At 41.5% G+C, this 18111-nt stretch overlaps 1 protein-coding gene across 7 annotated transcripts in view; it reads right to left on the minus strand.

The window, feature by feature from the left end:
* Nucleotides 1-229: 229 nt before the first annotated feature.
* Nucleotides 230-18111, minus strand: part of PDE1B (phosphodiesterase 1B) — a 548753-nt gene continuing 530871 nt past the window's right edge. For 4 of the 7 annotated variants that reach the window (XM_069758701.1, XM_069758704.1, XM_069758706.1 and 1 more), the window contains 5 exons: nt 11830-11911; nt 11595-11718; nt 11139-11275; nt 3632-3700; nt 276-726 (listed from right to left, as the gene is read on the minus strand). In XM_069758701.1, coding sequence (XP_069614802.1) covers nt 707-726; nt 3632-3700; nt 11139-11275; nt 11595-11718; nt 11830-11911 — 432 coding nt within the window. In that variant the 3' untranslated portion in view covers nt 276-706. Of the gene's footprint in view, nt 727-3594; nt 3701-11138; nt 11276-11594; nt 11719-11829; nt 11912-18111 lie in introns of all 7 variants that reach the window. The other 3 variants (XM_069758702.1, XM_069758707.1, XM_069758705.1) reach the window with 2 other exon arrangements.

Raw genomic sequence — 18111 nt, forward strand, 5'->3', positions numbered from 1 at the left:
AACTGAGGGTTACACATGCATTATGGTTGGGAAGCAATCCCTGAGGACTGATTTGAGGAGTACTGTTCTGGCAGAGTTCTGGATAGTCAAACTCTTTATTTTTGGGTGGGCACAGTTCATAGTTGTTAATATTGCATTTTCCTAAGTTGCAATACATAAGATAGTCCAACATCATCTTCTTCACACTTCTTCAGATGAGATGAAAGAACAGATTTCCATTTTTTTCTTTATGTCACTGTGCATATATGAATCGTTTTTGTTTTTTTTTTGTCTTTGCATCACTCTGGAAAATGAGAACTAAGTCATGCAGAACCTTCAAAGATTTGTGGGAGGCATTATATATATATAAAATGTAGATGTACATTGCTGACAGCAAAAAAAGGAGAGTGCTTTAATCTAAGAGAAACAGAAAAGAAAAAAGTCTGCTCTGTTTTACAAAGCAAAGGCAAGTCCGCATGGTAGTACCTAAATGATCCACAATAAGAGAGACAGATCCACATAGCAGAGACAGGTGGACAGAGAGAAAGAGCTGTGCAATGATCTGTGGGTCACCCACACAGTGTCACAGACGGTGGGATTCGGAGGGTTGTCAAGTTCCCTGAATTCCAGATGTTCTGTGCGTGCCAAGTGACCTGCGGCTTCAGATCCAATCTCTGTATTCCCTGTGTCCTAGTCCTTCTGTACTGCAGAGAAGGCATCTGGACCTCTATGTGGATGGAGAAGTACCTAGACAGTGTGAGAACATAAATGATCAGAACAGTATAAAACATACAAAACAGTGATTTCATGCAAAATGTATATGCTACATAAACTCATATAAACTGTCTAAGTAATGTTAGCAGCATGCACTTGCAGAATGGTGGTGAATACCTGTCACAAGGAGGATTCTGCAAGTATCACTAACTGTTATAGCGGAGTCAGGGTCTGTGGAATCCACAGATTCCTACACTCTTCCTTTGAAGTCCATTGAAGGCTATGATCAGTGAAGGGTGACTCAGGCATCGACTCAAAGAACTGCAGCTCCTAAATAGCTTAACAAGAGTTAAATCTTTGCTGGGCTAATCGTCTTTAGTAACATGCTGTGGGAGAACATTCAGTTTTTTCCTGTGAGAGTACTGTGCGAATGTGCTTCTGTTTTTCCCATACACATATCAGATTAGAACTACTCAGGACCATAGTGAGGAATGAGACCCAGGCATCCCCACCCTCAGGGGTAATTCTGGGCATGGGGATAGCCTAGGGACTCTTACATGAGGAACAGAATAAGGAGTCCCCATTGTTATACTACAGTCACACCGTGAAATTATAGCTGGCCATACTTTTTCCTAAACTCCAGTATGCATCTGGATGCATCTTACTATGCTTGTGAGCCAAATGCAGGCGTTGTCTCTTCAGGTGGTTAAATTAAAAGGGGCAGTCCACCAGTAAGCTCAGTCCAACATACCGGAACAATCTGTTCTGGTCTCTGGAATTTCAGAACCCAAACTGCCTCTTCCAGAAAGATTTTTGGGGGAGCGCAGTCGGTTCATTTCTTTCAGAGAGGCATGTAAACTGTATTTTCATTTACGACCCGACTATTCTGTACAAGAGGAACAAAGGGTTGGAATAATTATTTCTCTCTTGAGTGGGGAAACACAAGCTTGGGTCTTTTCCTTGCCCTCTGATTCACCCTTTTTGTTTGGTGGATGGATTTTTCTCAGCTATCGGGCTCATCTATGATGATCCTGATAGAACATGATTGGCAGTCTAACGTCCTTTCTCTGCAACAGGGAGATTGGGCGGCAGATAATTACTGTGCCGAGTTCTGGCGCTGGTCTACGGATACACAGTGGAATGACCCGATGCTAAAATCCAGTTTTTCCAGGGTTTATCTGACAGGATGAAGGAGGCTTTGGTGATGTATGAAACCTCAACTACTTTACAAAGTGTTATGTCTTTGGTAATACCGGAAATCTCCTATACCCAGGTTGATTGTATGATCTTAACCTGGGTCTACATATATCCTCAACTATGATTCCTACACTCTTCCTTTTAACTCCACTGAAGGCTATGATCAGCAAAGAGTGACTCGGGCATCGACTCAAAGAGCTGCAGCTCTTAGTCAGGTTAGCAAGAGTTAAATCTTTGCTAGGCTAATCTCCTTTAGAGAACCAGTCATGTTTTCTCTCCTTCTATATAAGTTGGCTTGACTATGCAGGTAATGCCAGCTATAGTCAGTCTATCCTGTTCCTGGTTAACTGGTGTTATTCCAGAGTTGTTACAAGCGGTGTTTGGTGAAGCATTTCCTTTTCACTAGGTGCCTTTATGTTCCTTTACTGCCTCACATGTTTTACACTTTTGTTTCTTAGTGTCTTTTCATATGAGAGTGCTATGTGACTGTGCTTGTTTTTCTGTGTCTCCCTTGTTTGTGTTTTCCCCATACATTAACCAGATTAGTACTACTCAGGAGAATAGTGAGGAATGAGACCCAGGTAGCCCCACCATCAGGAGTAATCCTGGGACAGGGATAGCCTTGGGACTCCTAGCCCGAGGAACAGAATAGGAGTCCACTGCTATTCCACAGCCACACCATGACAGTACCCAGCCATAAACTCAATGTGGACAAAACCGAATTCATCATCTTTCCTCCATCCCACTCAACATCCTTACCTGATCTATCTATCACAATAAATGACATCACGCTCTCCCTTGCACCAAAAATCTGCTGCCTCGGAGCAACCCTCGACTCTGCCCTGACCTTCAAACCACAAACCCAAGCTCTTACCACCTCCTAACTCCAACTCAAAAAAAATTCCAAAATCTGTCCTTTTCTCAACCCTTTAATCTACTAAAATGTTATTGCATGCCCTCATCATCTCCTTGGTCAACTACTGCAATATACTTCTTTGTGGACTCCCTGCTAACAATGTTGCACCTCTCCAGTCCATCCTTAACTCTGCTGCTCCACTAATCAACCTCTCTCCTTGCTACTTCTCCACTTCTCCCCTCTGCAAAACCCTTCTTTGGCTCCCAATTCCCCAAAGTATCCAGTTTAAACTACTAACATTGACCTACAAAACCGTAGAACTAAATTGCTGATATCTTCCAACACTTAATCTCTGGTGCTCTCAAGACCTTCTTCTTTCCTCCAAACTTATACATTTCTCTCCCAAACGCCTCCAAAACTTTTCCTGAGTATGTCCCATCCTTTGGAATTCTGATTCCACCATACTCATAACTTTCAGACGGGACTTGAAACCCACCTCTTCTAGAAAGCTTATAGCATGCAATAACCCTGTTGTCACCTCACCACTAATGGAGCTGCAAAACCCAACGAACTGTCTCCTTCCCCATTGTCCTGTAGGCTGTAAACCCACAAGGGCAGGACCCTCTCCTTTCTCTACCAGTCTGTCATTGTTAGTTTATTCATTGTAATTTATAGTTGCATTTTGTCTGTAACCTAGTCTCATGTACAGCACCATGGAAGCAATGGTGGTCTAAAAATAAATAATAATAAATAATAGTTGAGGCCGGGTTCATACCGAAAGAAGTAAACTTTATCCACAACTGCCTAATGGTCCTTCCTGTCCTAAATCCCTCTCTCTGCGTCCCTACCTGATCTTCATGGAAACTGAGCACTAGTCCAGGTTACCATTTTCCTCTGTGCTATGCTCTTCCTCACACGGTGAAAGTTCATCCACAGACGTTTGGTTTGTGATTCCTGAAAATGGAATAATTAGACATATGTTATATTATGTCTAAAGCATACAACGCAGCATATAACTATATAACTCCACCAGCTGTCTGAGGAAACATACATATCTCTACCATTATATATATATATATATATATAATATATATATATATATATATATATATGTATAATGGTAGAGAATTAATAAATGAACTAATAAATGAAAGAGATATATATATATATATATATATATATATATTTCATTTATTCACTAGATGGACTTGTAAAAAACTAGGAAGCTGTTAAGAAATTTGTTGAAATTGCCTATAACACCAACCAGATACTAGATTCAATACTTAACCCCTTCACGCCACAGCCAATTTACATTTTCTGCTGTTCTGTTTTTTCCTCCCTTTCTTTCCAGAGCCATGAAGCTTTGTATTTTTATGTCCAAATAGACATATGAGGGCTTGTTTTTTGAAGGACAAGTTGTACATTTGAATTACACCATTCATTTTACCAAACAGTCTACTGTAACATTGGAAAAAAAATCCAAGTGCGGTGAAATTGTGAAAAAAATGCAATTCTGACATTGTTATTTGGGAATTGTGTTCATAGTGTAGATTTTGTGATGGTAAAAGTGACCATGCAATATGATTGTCCTCATTAATATGATTACGGTAATAGTCACCTTGTCCAATTTTTTCTTATTATTTTAGCGATGAAAAAAAGTCAGAAGTTTGTAAAACAAATTTTTTTGGGTTGTGTCGCCATTTTACGAGACCAATAACATTTTTATTTTTTGTCCGATGGAGCCACGTGATGGCTTATTTTTTTGCAGGGCAAGCCGATGTTTTTATTAATACCATTATGGGAAAGATAAGACTTTTTGATCACTTGTTACAGCCTTATTTTGTGGAAGTCCAGCGACCAAAAAAAAAGGTATTTTTGTCATCCTTGAATCTTTTACATAACTGTGTTTACCAATCTAGTTCATTTTTATATTTTCATAGATCTGACTTTTCAGAACATGGAGATACCACATATGTGTACTGCTTTTACTTTTTTAATATCTTTACTTTCAATTGGGGAAAAGAGTAGTGGATTTCAACTTTTAGTTTTTTTATTGTTTTCATATTTTATAAACATTTCTTTTCTAGTTTTCATTGTTAGTCCTCTTAGACGTGCTCACTTTGGGGACACAGCATCACTGCATATAGCAGAAATCACGGTCTCCTTTGAAGCCCGGGCCACAGGAAGTGTTTCAAAGGACCTACGTAATGACAAGTATGAGTGTCATGGGGTCATCAGCTGACCTCCGGCTGTTATGACAACATATCAGCTACCAGCTATCACATCAGGGGCGCACCGAATGGTGGAGAAAATGACAAGCACACATGCGTGAGCAAGCCCTAGAGGGAAGAAGGTTGCAAGACTAACATTTTTCGCGCTAAAAACGCTATAAAAACTCATTAAAAACGTATACATTATGCATTCTATCATTTAGAATGCATCTTGCATGTTTTGTGCACATGGATGCGTTTTTTCCGCGAAAAAAACGCATCGCGGTAAAAAAATGAGCATGTTCATTATTTTTGCGGATTTTCTGCGTTTTTCCCGCAATTCTATGCATTTGGGAAAAAACGCACAAAAAACGCATCAAAACCGCGTCAAAATCTTGGTCCGACTGTGCCCTGGCGCTGTAAACTATTGGCCCCTGTACGCACAGCATGCATTTTGTAGCACTGGGCAGCCCGCCTGCATGTGCGTTACTAATAGGCTGTAAACCAGATGCTCTGCATTGCTTGTGTGAATTATGCCATATACAGACTAGTATCTCTTATCTTTTTGTGCACTAATGCCAAACAGCCAACACTGGATTGAAAGTGGTTGTTTCATCGGTATTTTTTGCACCTGTGTGTTTGCCATCATTTATCGGGTCTGCTGCGCCCTGCTGGTGCATTTGGTTGGAGGCTTCAGCAGGTAAAACATCTCTGCTTTTTTCTCTGTGACTTTTTTTTAGAGTTTAAAAGCAGCCCGGATGGGTTTAGTTTTATTTTTAAGTAATATTGCTATTCCAATATAAAAACCCTAGATTATTGGAGATGGGTTGTTAATTCGAAGATTTCAAAATAGGCTGCAGTTTCATTACGGGATTTTACATTCCCCAATTAAATTGACTTATGACTTTTATTAAAGGGGTTTTGGATAGGTTATCAACATTGGATCTGTAAGTCTGACGCCCGGCACCTTAACCCCTCCATGACCTTGGGATTTTTCGTTTTTCCGTGTTCGTTTTTCACTCCCCTCCTTCCCAGAGCCATAACTTTTTTATTTTTCCGTCAATTTGGCCATGTGAGGGCTTATTTTTTGCGGTACGAGTTGTACTTTTGAACGACATAATTGGTTTTAGCATGTCGTGTACTAGAAAATGGGAAAAAAATTCCTAGTGCGGTGAAATTGCAAAAAAAGTGCAATCCCACACTTGTTTTTTGTTTGGCTTTTTTGCTAGGTTCACTAAATGCTAAAACTGACCTGCAATTATGATTCTCCAGGTCAGCACGAGTTCATAGACACCTAACAGGACTAGGTTATTTTTTATCTAAGTGGTGAAAAAAAATTCCAAACTTTGCTAAAAAAAAAAAAAAAAAAAATTGCGCCATTTTCCGATACCCGTAGCGTCTCCATTTTTCGTGATCTGGGGTCAGTTGAGGGCTTATTTTTTGCGTGCCGAGATGACGTTTTTAATGATAGCATTTCGGTGCAGATACATTCTTTTGATCGCCCGTTATTGCATTTTAATGAAATGTTGCGGCGACCAAAAAAACGTAATTCTGGCGTTTTGAATTTTTTTCCCGCTACGCTGTTTAGCGATCAGGTTAATGCTTTTTTTTAGTTGATAGATCGGGCGATTCTGAGAGCGGCGATACCAAATATGCGTAGATTTTATATTTTTTTTATTGATTTATTTTGATTGGGGCGAAAGGGGGGTGATTTAAACTTTTATATTTTTTTTATTTTTTTAACATTTTTTTCAACTTTTTTTTTTCACTTTTGCCATGCTTCAATAGCCTCCATGGGAGGCTAGAAGCAGGCACAACCCGATCGCCTCTGCTACATAGCAGCGATCTGCTGATCGCTGCTATGTAGCAGAAATGGAGGTGTGCTGTGAGCGCCGACCACAGGGTGGCGCTCACAGCCACCGGCGATCAGTAACCATAGAGGTCTCAAGGACCTCTATGGTTACAATGGAGATGCATCGCCGACCCCCGATCATGTGACGGGGGTCGGCGATGACGTCATTTCCGGCCGCCCGGCCAGAAGCGGTAGTTAAATGCCGCTGTCTGCGTTTGACAGCGGCATTTAACTAGTTAATAGGTGCAGGCAGATCGCGATTCTGCCCGCGCCTATTACGGGTACATGTCAGCTGTTCAAAACAGCTGACATGTCCCGGCTTTGATGCGGGCTCACCGCGGAGCCCTGCATCAAAGCAGGGGATCTGACCTCGGACGTACTATCCCGTCCGAGGTCAGATAGGGGTTAATGGTTCAATTTCATTTTAATAGGAGCTGGGTTGCAGTACCCAGGAAAGGAAATTACACAATGGATGGAGCTGTGCTATTTGACTCTTTTCACTATTTACTACTGGAGGTGTAGGTGTTGGATCATTACTGATCTGATCCTGATGACCTATCTTAGTGATAAGTCATCAATATCATTAGCCTGGAGGACTCCACTTAACATTACTTACTATGGATTAGTTCCAAACTTCAACCAATAAGATCACAATTCTCCATTTGGGCCATTTATATGGATACACCTAAATAAAATGGAAATGGTTGGTGATAATAACTTCCTGTTTGTGGCACATTAGTATATGGGAGGGGGGGCGGGACTTTTCAAGATGGGTGGTGGCCATAGTGGCCATTTTGAAGTTGGCCATTTTGGATCCAACTTTAATTTTTCCAATGGGAAGAGGGTCATGTGACACATCAAACTTATTGAGAATTTCACAAGAAAAACAATGGTGTCCTTGGTTTTAACGTAACTTAATTCTTTCATGAGTTATTTACAAGTTTATGACCACTTATAAAATGTGTTCAAAGTGCTGCCCATTGTGTTGGATTGTCAATGCAACCCTCTTCTCCCACTCTTGGCACACTGATAGTAACACCGAAGAAGAAATGCTAGTCTAAAGGGGTCAGATTCCTTGTAGGAATGCTTGGACCTGACACCTATAATGTGGTGGTGCACCACCTTGCTGGAAAAACTCAGGGAATGTGCCGTCTTCAGTGCATAAAGAGGGAAACACATCATCATATAGCAATTTCAGATATCCAGTGGAATTGAGGTTTCTATTGATGAAGAATGGCCCCACTATCTTTGTAACCCACATACCACACCATACCATCAATTATTGGTGTCAGGTCCGAGCATTCCTACATGAACAGTTTCCTGGAAAGTGGATTGGTCATCGTAGGCCAGTTGAATGGCCACCAAGGTCTCCCGATCTGAACCCCCTTAGACTTTTTTCTTTGGGGTCATCTGAAAGCAATTGTCTATGCTGTGAAGACACAAGATGTGCAGCATCTGAAACAACAGATACTGGAAGCTTGTGCCAGCATTTCATCTGCGGTGTTGCTATCAGTGTGTCAAGAGTGGGAGAAGAGGATTGCATTGACAATCCAACAAATTGGGCAGCAGTTTGAACACATTTTATAAGTGGTCATAAACTTGTAAATAACTCATGAAAGAATAAAGTTAAGTTAACACGCAGCACACCATTGTTTTTCTTGTGAAATTCTCATTAAGTATGATGTGTAAAATGACGCTCCTCCCACTGACAAAAATAAAGTTGGATCCAAAATGGCCAACTTCAAAATGGCCGACATGGTCAACACCCATCTTGAAAAGTTTTCCCCTCCCATATCTTAATGTGCCACAAACAGGAAGTTGATATCACCAACCATTCACATTTTATTTAGGTGTATCCATATAAAATGGCCCACCCTGAAGAAAATCACATTAAATGATTTTTACATACCGGTAATTAAATTGTATTTTATTGCACAAAATAAGTATTTGATCACCTACCAACCAGCAAGAATTCTGGCTCTGACAGACCTGTTAGTTTTTCTTTAAGAAATCCTACAATTCTGCACTCATTACATGTATTAACTGCAACTGTTTGAATTTGTTACCTGTATAAAAGACGCCTGTCCACACAATCAATCACATTCCAACCTCTCCATTGTGGCCAATACCAAAGAACTGTCAAGGGACAAAATTATAGACTTGCACAAGGCTGGGATGGGCTACAGGACAATAGGCAAGCTGCTGACAGGAGGCAACACCTGTCGGCACAATTATTAGAAAATGCAAAAAAACCAGAAGATGACTGTCAATCTTCTTCGTTCTGGGGCTCCATTCAAACTCTCACCTCATGGGGTAGGGGTGATTCTGAGAAAGATGATGACCATCTGAATGATCCAAAAGAGGCATGGGAAAAGGTAATGCAGTCAGATGAGACCAAAAAAAGAACTTTTTTTGTATGAACTCCACTCGGTGCTTGGACGAAGAAGAAGGATGAGTACAACTCCAAGAACACCGTCCCAACCGTGAAGCATGGTCAGGGAAATATCATACATTGGGGGTGCTTTTCTGCAAAGGGGACAGGACGACTGCACCGTATTGGAGGGAGGATGGATGGGGTCATGCGTTGCAAGATTTTGGCCAACAACCTCCTTCCCTCAGTAAGAGCACTGAAGAGGGGTCGTGGCTGAGTCTTCCAGCATGAAAATGACCATAAACAGACAGCCAGGACAACTAAGGAGTGGCTCCGTAAGAAGCATTTCAAGGTCCTGGAGTGATCTAGCGAATGTCCAGATGTGAACCCAATAGAAAATCTTTGGAAGGAGCTGAAATTCATCTTGCCCAGTTACAGCCCCCAAACCTGAAAGATCTGTATGGAAGAGTGGGCCAAAATCCCTGTTGTAGTGTATGCAAACTTGGTCAAGAACTACAGGAAACGTCTGACTTGATGTCTGTAATTTCAAACACAGGTTTCTGTACCAAATATTACGTTCTGTTTTCTATTGTATCAAATACTTATATCATGCAATAAAATTCAAATTAATTATGTAAAAATCATACAACGTGATTTTTGGGATTTCTTTTTAAGATTCTGTGTCTCACAGTTGAAGTGTACCTACTATAAAAATTACAGACCTCTCAATTTTTTTATGTGGAAAAACTTGCAAAATCGGAAGTATCAAATAGTCTCATATGCCTCTACATAAACCAGGAGCGCCAGACGGGTGGCGTACACCTTTGTGTGCACATCTCCACAAATCCCTCTACAGCCCCTGCTGGATTAAGTTTTGTTGAGGAGCGAACGCCACCACTTGTCATGAATTTGACGAGCGGTGATCTCAACTTTGTTGCGCTGGGCGAAAATGGTGTGCCAAAAGTTGCATAATTTTAGCATTTTAGCACAGCTGCCCGTTGTGCCAAAATAATGCAACTTTTCAAAGCTATTTACTCTCGAATACTGGCGTAAAAGCTTTTATGTATCGGGCCCAATGTTTTGTTGTTTTGTTTTGCTGACAGGTTACCTTTACATCGAGAGTAATCTCTACTGTCTATGCGGTATAAGATGGATTAAGGCCCCTTCACATTAAGCGACGCTGCAGCGATACCGACAACGATCCGGATTGCTGCAGCGTCGCTGTTTGGTCGCTGGAGAGCTGTCACACAGACAGCTCTCCAGCGACCAACGATGCCGGTAACCAGGGTAAACATCGGGTAACTAAGCGCAGGGCCGCGCTTAGTAACCCGATGTTTACCCTGGTTACCATCCTAAAAGTAAAAAAAACAAACGCTACATACTTACCTACAGCCGTCTGTCCTCCAGCGCTGTGCTCTGCACTCCTCCTGTACTGGCTGTGAGCACAGCGGCTGGAAAGCAGAGCGGTGACGTCACCGCTCTGCTTTACGGCTGACCGACGCTCACAGCCAGTACAGGAGGAGTGCAGAGCACAGCGCCGGGGACAGACAGCGGTAGGTAAGTATGTAGTGTTTGTTTTTTTTTACTTTTAGGATGGTAACCAGGGTAAACATCGGGTTACTAAGCGCGGCCCTGCGCTTAGTTACCCGATGTTTACCCTGGTTACCAGTGAAGACATCGCTGGATCGGTGTCACACACGCCGATCCAGCGATGTCAGCAGGAGTCCAGCGACGAAATAAAGTTCTGGACTTTATTCAGCGACCAACGATCTCCCAGCAGGGGCCTGATCGTTGGTCGCTGTCACACATAACGATTTCATTAACGATATCGTTGCTACGTCACAAAAAGCAACGATATCGTTAACAATATCGTTATGTGTGAAGGTACCTTTACATAATCAAGTACTTGACCTTTCAAGTATAGTATCAAGTTCCTTTTGTAAGTAATAAATTCCTCACCACTTGCTGCTCTTTCTTTCCACTTCTGCTTATTCTCCTGGATATACTTGGTCCAGGTTGATCGGAAGCTGTTTATGTCAGCATTAATGTCTCCTAGCTCAGCTTGTTCATCCAGTGATGGCTGCCTCCATTGCGAGCTATAAGTAGGAGAGAGTCACATTATTAAGCCTATTTATTGGGAGTCTGCTATAAAAAAAAATTCTATATCCGTTACCTTAAAACAATCAAAACAGTTATTTACAGTATGTTCCCCACTAGTGACCCCCAAGCTCCTGTCCAATAATTTCATAATAATCTATGATCTGATTCAATGGACGGTTGGGCTCAGTTTAAAGCTGGCAGGTGCATTACCTGGCAGGGAAACCCCAAGATCATAGGGTTATCTAAAAAGGAAATTCCTATTAGTAATTTAATTTAATTTTGCATTTCTTGATTAAGTGATTGGGGTTCACACACCTGGACTGATTGACAGGAGGTGCTGGTTTGGATTTGCTTCCTTCTTCTACTAATGGAAGAACGATTTTCTCAGCCACATCAGTCAAGACTGAAAATGTTGGGTCAACAATAAAGTCAATGAATCCTGTAATAGAGAAAATCAGTTATTTCAGCAGTGCAGTGCATTTTTGGTCCATGCCAGTGCTCACAGGTCATCTCAAGAACCAGACATGAACGGTAATAGGAGGTGAGTTACCTATCTGGGATTGAGCTACCAATGTGGACTTGCGGTCACAGAGTGGTGAGAAAGGCAGGCCCATTTCAGCTTCTTTGTCACCCTACAAGATACAAATGCAAAATTATGACTGTGTATAGAAGGTATAGCACAAAACTGAAGGGGCTGTTACAAGAAACAGTCATAGGATCCAGCAGACTCATCCTTGGGATGATACCATACCTAGTAATAAAATAAGACGAGAGAGGAACAAGGGGAATCTGCAAAGAGTACAACTGACATTAGGAAAAAAATATTAGTGTGAAAATTGCTGCCAATTGCATGCAGATTTTGGTATACTGCTAACGATTAGTGATGAGCGAATATACTCGTTACTCGAGATTTCCCAAGCACGCTCGGGTGTCCTCCGGGTATTTTTTAGTGCTCGGAGATTTAGTTTTCATCACCGCAGCTGAATGATTTACATCTGTTAGGCAGCTTGATTACATGTGGGGGTTCCCTAGCAACCAGGCAACCCCCACATGTACTTATGCTGGCTAACAGATGTAAATCATTCAGCTGCGGTGATGAAAACTAAATTTCTGAGCACTAAAAAATACTCAGAGGACACCCGAGCGTGCTAGGGAAATCTCGAGTAACGAGTATATTCGCTCGTCATCACTACTAACGATCACTACAGGAAAAATGCTACTCAAAGGATAGGCCCACAGCGTCGACTCCTCATGTGTGATCATGTGAAAAACTTCTTTTCAAAAGTAATGGCGGAAAGCCCAAGTAGGGGCATTTCTTCTTTTTTATTGAAGACATTGCAAAATGCTGTTAAAATGATGGTGATATTTAATATAAGGAAGCATAATAAATACATGAAAATGCAAAATAAGATCCAAAGCAACAGAGATTCCGCAACCATTTTCTTTATTGTGTTATATAAATGGAAAAATAGCAACATTTCTGCCACGCACAGCCTTTTACAGGCCAACATAACAATGTCTTGGCTTGAAAAAGGCTGTGTGTAGCCAAAAAGTTTTTTAACATTTTGTCATATGACACAATACAAACATTGTTATGAAAGATCTGTTGTCTTGGGCTCTTTATTGGATCTGATTTTTCTCGCGATGGAAATGGCAAAGTTTTCATCCAACTAAAGCAAATTTTATGTACTAAGGTCATCTAACTACATATGTTTCCTTTACCTTATTATGCAGGCTAGAACATGCAATTGGCACTGTTTAGATGTTATAAGTAGTGATCAGATTCTTGGTACTCATAACAAGCTTTTCGTAATGCTTGAGTGCTCGACTCAAGTAACGAGCATAATGGGAAACTCGAGCATATTTCCAGTGGCCCTTTCCAGGATGTTTGGGGGGCAGAAAAATAGTTGAAATGGATCAAAACAACTCTCAAATGGAATGGGAACAGCAGGGGGAAGATGCCTGGACATATCTCTGATTCCCAGGTGGGAACAATGTTATCAAATGTAACGTATATTTTTTTGTGTTTACAAATTCATAGTCTTTAAAGTCTTCTAAACCTAAAAAGTCAATACGACTTTGTATGGCATGCTCAATGCAACTCATTCAACAAGGAATGGATTTTTAGAATTAAAGCTCATTACTATGAATTAAATGTTGTTAATTCTTTCCATTTCTTAAAAACCATATAAAGGAGAAACAGCAGCTACCAAAGAACAGCTTGTATGTTCCTGACTTGTTAACTGATAGATGTGTAATGACATTGAGACATTTTGTAGTCGGCAATCGCTAAATTTTCAGATTTATATTTTTAATTCAAAATTAAAATGCTTAATCAGAAATTTAATATCAGGTAATAATCACAGCACGACTCACAATGTGTGCGTTATTAGGCTCATAAAGTAAATTGATGCATTATTGTTATTTCTAGGGTTATACAATAAGTTGAAAGGAAATGATTAGAATAACAGAAAATCAGGCCTTGGTTATAAATCAAAGTTCTGTTCATAGCAATTTACATACGAATTGTTGTTTAACCCCTTACCGGCATCGGACGTACTATACCGTCCGATGCCGGCTCCCCTGCTTTGATGCAGGGCTCCGCGGTGAGCCCGCACCAAAGCCGGGACATGTCAGCTGTTTTAAACAGCTGAGATGTGCCCGTAATAGGCGCGGGCAGAATCGCGATCTGCCCGCACCTATTAACTAGTTAAATGCCGCTGTCAAACGCAGACAGCGGCATTTAACTACCGCTTCCGGCCGGGCGGCCAGAAATGACGTCATCGCCGACCCCCGTCACATGATCGGGGGTCGGCGATGCTTGTGAATGGTAACCATAGAGGTCCTTGAGACCTCTATGGTTACTGATTGCCCGTCGCTGTGAGCGCCACCCTGTGGTCGCAGATCGCTGCTATGTAGCAGAGCCGATCGTGCTGTGCCTGCTTATAGCCTCCCATGGAGGCTATTGAAGAATGGCAAAAGTAAAAAAAAAAAGTTTAAAAAAATTGTGAAAAAAATAAAAAAAACATAAAAGTTTAAATCACCCCCCTTTCGCCCCAATCAAAATAAATCAATAAAAAAAATATCAAATCTACGCATATTTGGTATCGCCGCGCTCAGAATCGCCCGATCTATCAATTAAAAAAAAGTATTAACCTGATCGCTAAACAGCGTAGCAGGAAAAAAATTCGAAACGCCAGAATTACGTTTTTTTGGTCGCCGCGACATTGCATTAAAATGCAATAACGGGCGATCAAAAAAACGTATCTGCACCGAAATGCTATCATTAAAAACGTCATCTCGGCACGCAAAAAATAAGCCCTCAACCGACCCCAGATGATGAAAAATGGAGACGCTACGAGTATCGGAAAATGGCGCAATTTTTTTTTTTTTTTAGCAAAGTTTGGAATTTTTTTTCACCTTTTAGATAAAAAATAACCTAGTCATGTTTGGTGTCTATGAACTCGTAATGACCTGGAGAATCATAATGGTAGGTCATTTTTAGCATTTAGTGAACCTAGCAAAAAAGCCAAGCAAAAAACCAATGTGGGATTGCACTTTTTTTGCAATTTCACCGCACTTGGAATTTTTTTCCCGTTTTCTAGTACACGACATGCTAAAACCAATGATGTCATTCAAAAGTACAACTCGTCCCGCAAAAAATAAGCCCTCACATGGCCAAAATGACGGAAAAATAAAAAAGTTATGGCTCTGGGAAGGAGGGGAGCGAAAAACGAACACGGAAAAACGAAAAATCCCCCGGTCATGAAGGGGTTAAAGACAATTCACCTGCTTATTATACAGTATAAGCAGAGGTGTAGTTAGAGAGATCAGCACCTCTGAGAAAGCTAGCCTATCAGTCAGGTCCTTATTAGAGATGGGCGAACCCGAACACCTACTATTCGGGAACGGACACCGAACACGGATTTCACCAGGAAGTCCGTGTTACTGTTCGAGTGTTTGTCGCACTGTCATGTGCATGGCAGCGCGGTAAACACCGCTTCTAATCAGCGGTGAAATCATCCCCACCGGTCAGAGAGTCACGGTTCCCACGCTGTCAAAAGACAGCATTAGCGCTCAGCTATGATCGGAGGTATAAAGATTACCTCCTGTCACTGGTGTCAGCTGATGGGACTACTGATCCCAACATCTGACACCTGCTGCCGCTGATAACAGTGAGAGTAGGAGCGGCAGATGGGAGTATTAATCTGCTGCTCCTGTGCGGTAAATAATTTAAAAAAAAAATGGGGGGGGGTTCTCCTGTATTTTTGCTAACCAGCTGTCAGCTTCAACAAGGCTAGTTATCAAGAATACAGGGGTTCCCACGCTGTTTTTTAATTATTTAAATAAATAATTAAAAAAACGGCGTGGGATCCCCTCATTTTTGACAACTAGCTTTGCCAAAGCTCACAGCTTGGGGCTGGTATGGGGCCATGGATATTGGCCCCTCCCAGCCTAAAAATAGCAGCCCGCAGCTGCCCAGAAAGGGCACATCTATTAGATGCACCAATTCTGGCGATTTGCCTGGCTCTTCCCACCACCTGTAGCAGTGGCAAGTGGGGTTAATATTTTTGGGGTTGATGTCACCTTTGTATTGTCAAGTGACATCAAGGCCACGGCTTAGTAATGGAGAAGCGTCTATAAGACACCTACCCATTACTAACCCCATAGTCACATTGTAAGAAAACACAGACATCCAGAAATAGTCCTTTAATTGAAAAAAAGACACGGACTCCTTTAATAATCTTAATTAAACCAGACTTACGACCTTGTGTAATTCCACCGAAGCCCTCGATCTCCTGAACTAAAACTAAAATAAAAAAACAACAATATACCATACCTCTCTGTTATTCTGTCCCATGCCATAATCCATGTCTTGGATAAACAGTTTTCAACCTGGACGGTGCCAAGATGCGACCGTCCAGGCTGACAATCCCTGGTGACTGAACTGCTGATGTGACCGGTGGTGACATCATTGAGGTTACGTCTGATCACTGAGGCTCCGTTCCCAGCCGGGCTGAACTGCGGTGACCTTGGTGAGATCCCTGCTGGCAGCGTGAGAGTTTTTATGCCTCTGTTTTATGTGGATCCAAATAAAAGTACATTTTATGGGACAGTGAGTGCCACTCTCTTCTTGATTTTGTAGGCGTCAATATTGCCTTGTCTTTTTCTAAAGTGTGGCACTCGAGATCCCTGAGTTGGTGCTGAGTTGCAGTCCTGGAATAAGCACAACGGTGCCAGCCATCTGTGTTCACTTTCAGCATTTATTTATTATATCTGTACACACAGATTTATTTATGTTAATAGGTTGTTATCTTACAGGTCCACCAAAATCTATCGGATTCATAGAAATCTCATGCCCACTGTGCTTTTTTTTTAAAATAGCGTAAATTAACCTGCGTTACTTTCTTCAAATCCACAACATGTCAAATTTCTCTTGCACATATGCTGAGTTTTATGTACAGTACAGTCCAAAAGTTTGGACACACCTTCTCATTTAAAGATATTTCTGTATTTTCATGACTATGAAAATTGTACATTCACACTGAAGGCATCAAAACTATGAATTAACACATGTGGAATTATATACTTAACAAAAAAGTGTGAAACAACTGAAAATATGTCTTATATTCTCGGTTCTTCAAAGTAGCCACCTTTTGCTTTGATTACTGCTTTGCACACTCTTGGCATTCTCTTGATGAGCTTCAAGAAGTAGTCACCGGAAATGGTTTTCACTTCACAGGTGTGCTCTGTCAGGTTTAATAAGTGGGATTTCTTGCCTTATAAATGGTGTTGGGACCATCAGTTGTGTTGAGCAGAAGTCTGGTGGATACACAGTTGATAGTCCTACTGAATAGACTGTTAGAATTTGTATTATGGCAAGAAAAAAGCAGCTAAGTAACGAAAAACGAGTGGCCATCATTACTTTAAGGAATGAAGGTCAGTCAGTCTGAAAAATTGGGAAAACTTTGAAAGTCTCCCCAAGTGCAGTTGCAAAAAACCATCAAGCGCTACAAAGAAACTGGCTCACATGATGACCGCCCCAGGAAAGGAACCAAGAGTCACCTCTGCTTCTGAGGATAAGTTTATCCGAGTCACCAGCCTCAGAGATCACAGGTTAACAGCAACTCAGATTAGAGGCCAGGTCAATGCCACACAGAGTTCTAGCAGCAGACACATCTCTGCAACAACTGTTAAGAGGAGACTTTGTGCAGCAGGCCTTCATGGTAAAATAGATGCTAGGAAACCACTGCTAAGGACAGGCAAGAAGCAGAAGAGACTTGTTTGGGCTAAAGAACACAAGGAATGGACAATAGACCAGTGGAAATCTGTGCTTTGGTCTGATGAGTCCAAATTTAAGATCTTTGGTTCCAAACACAGTGTCTTTGTGCGATGCAGAAAAGGTGAACGGATAGACTCTACATGCCTGGTTCCCACCGTGAAGCATGGAGGAAGTGTGATGGTGTGGGGGTGCTTGCTGGTGACACTGTTGGGGATTTATTCAAAATTGAAGGCATACTGAACCAGCATGGCTACCACAGCATCTTGCAGCGGCATGCTATTCCATCCGATTTGCGTTTAGTTAGACCATCATTTATTTTTCAACAGGACAATGACCCCAAACACATCTTCAGGCTGTGTAAGGGCTATCTGACCAAGAAGGAGAGTGATGGGGTGCTACGCCATATGACCTGGCCTCCACAGTCACCAGACCTGAACCCAATCGAGATGATTTGGGGTGAGCTGGACCGCAGAGTGAAGGCAAAAGGGCCAACAAGTGCTAAGCATCTCTGGGAACTCCTTCAAGATTGTTGGAAGACCATTTCCGGTG

This window comes from Ranitomeya imitator, chromosome 3 (assembly GCF_032444005.1).
Source record: "Ranitomeya imitator isolate aRanImi1 chromosome 3, aRanImi1.pri, whole genome shotgun sequence".
NCBI lineage: Eukaryota > Metazoa > Chordata > Amphibia > Anura > Dendrobatidae > Ranitomeya > Ranitomeya imitator.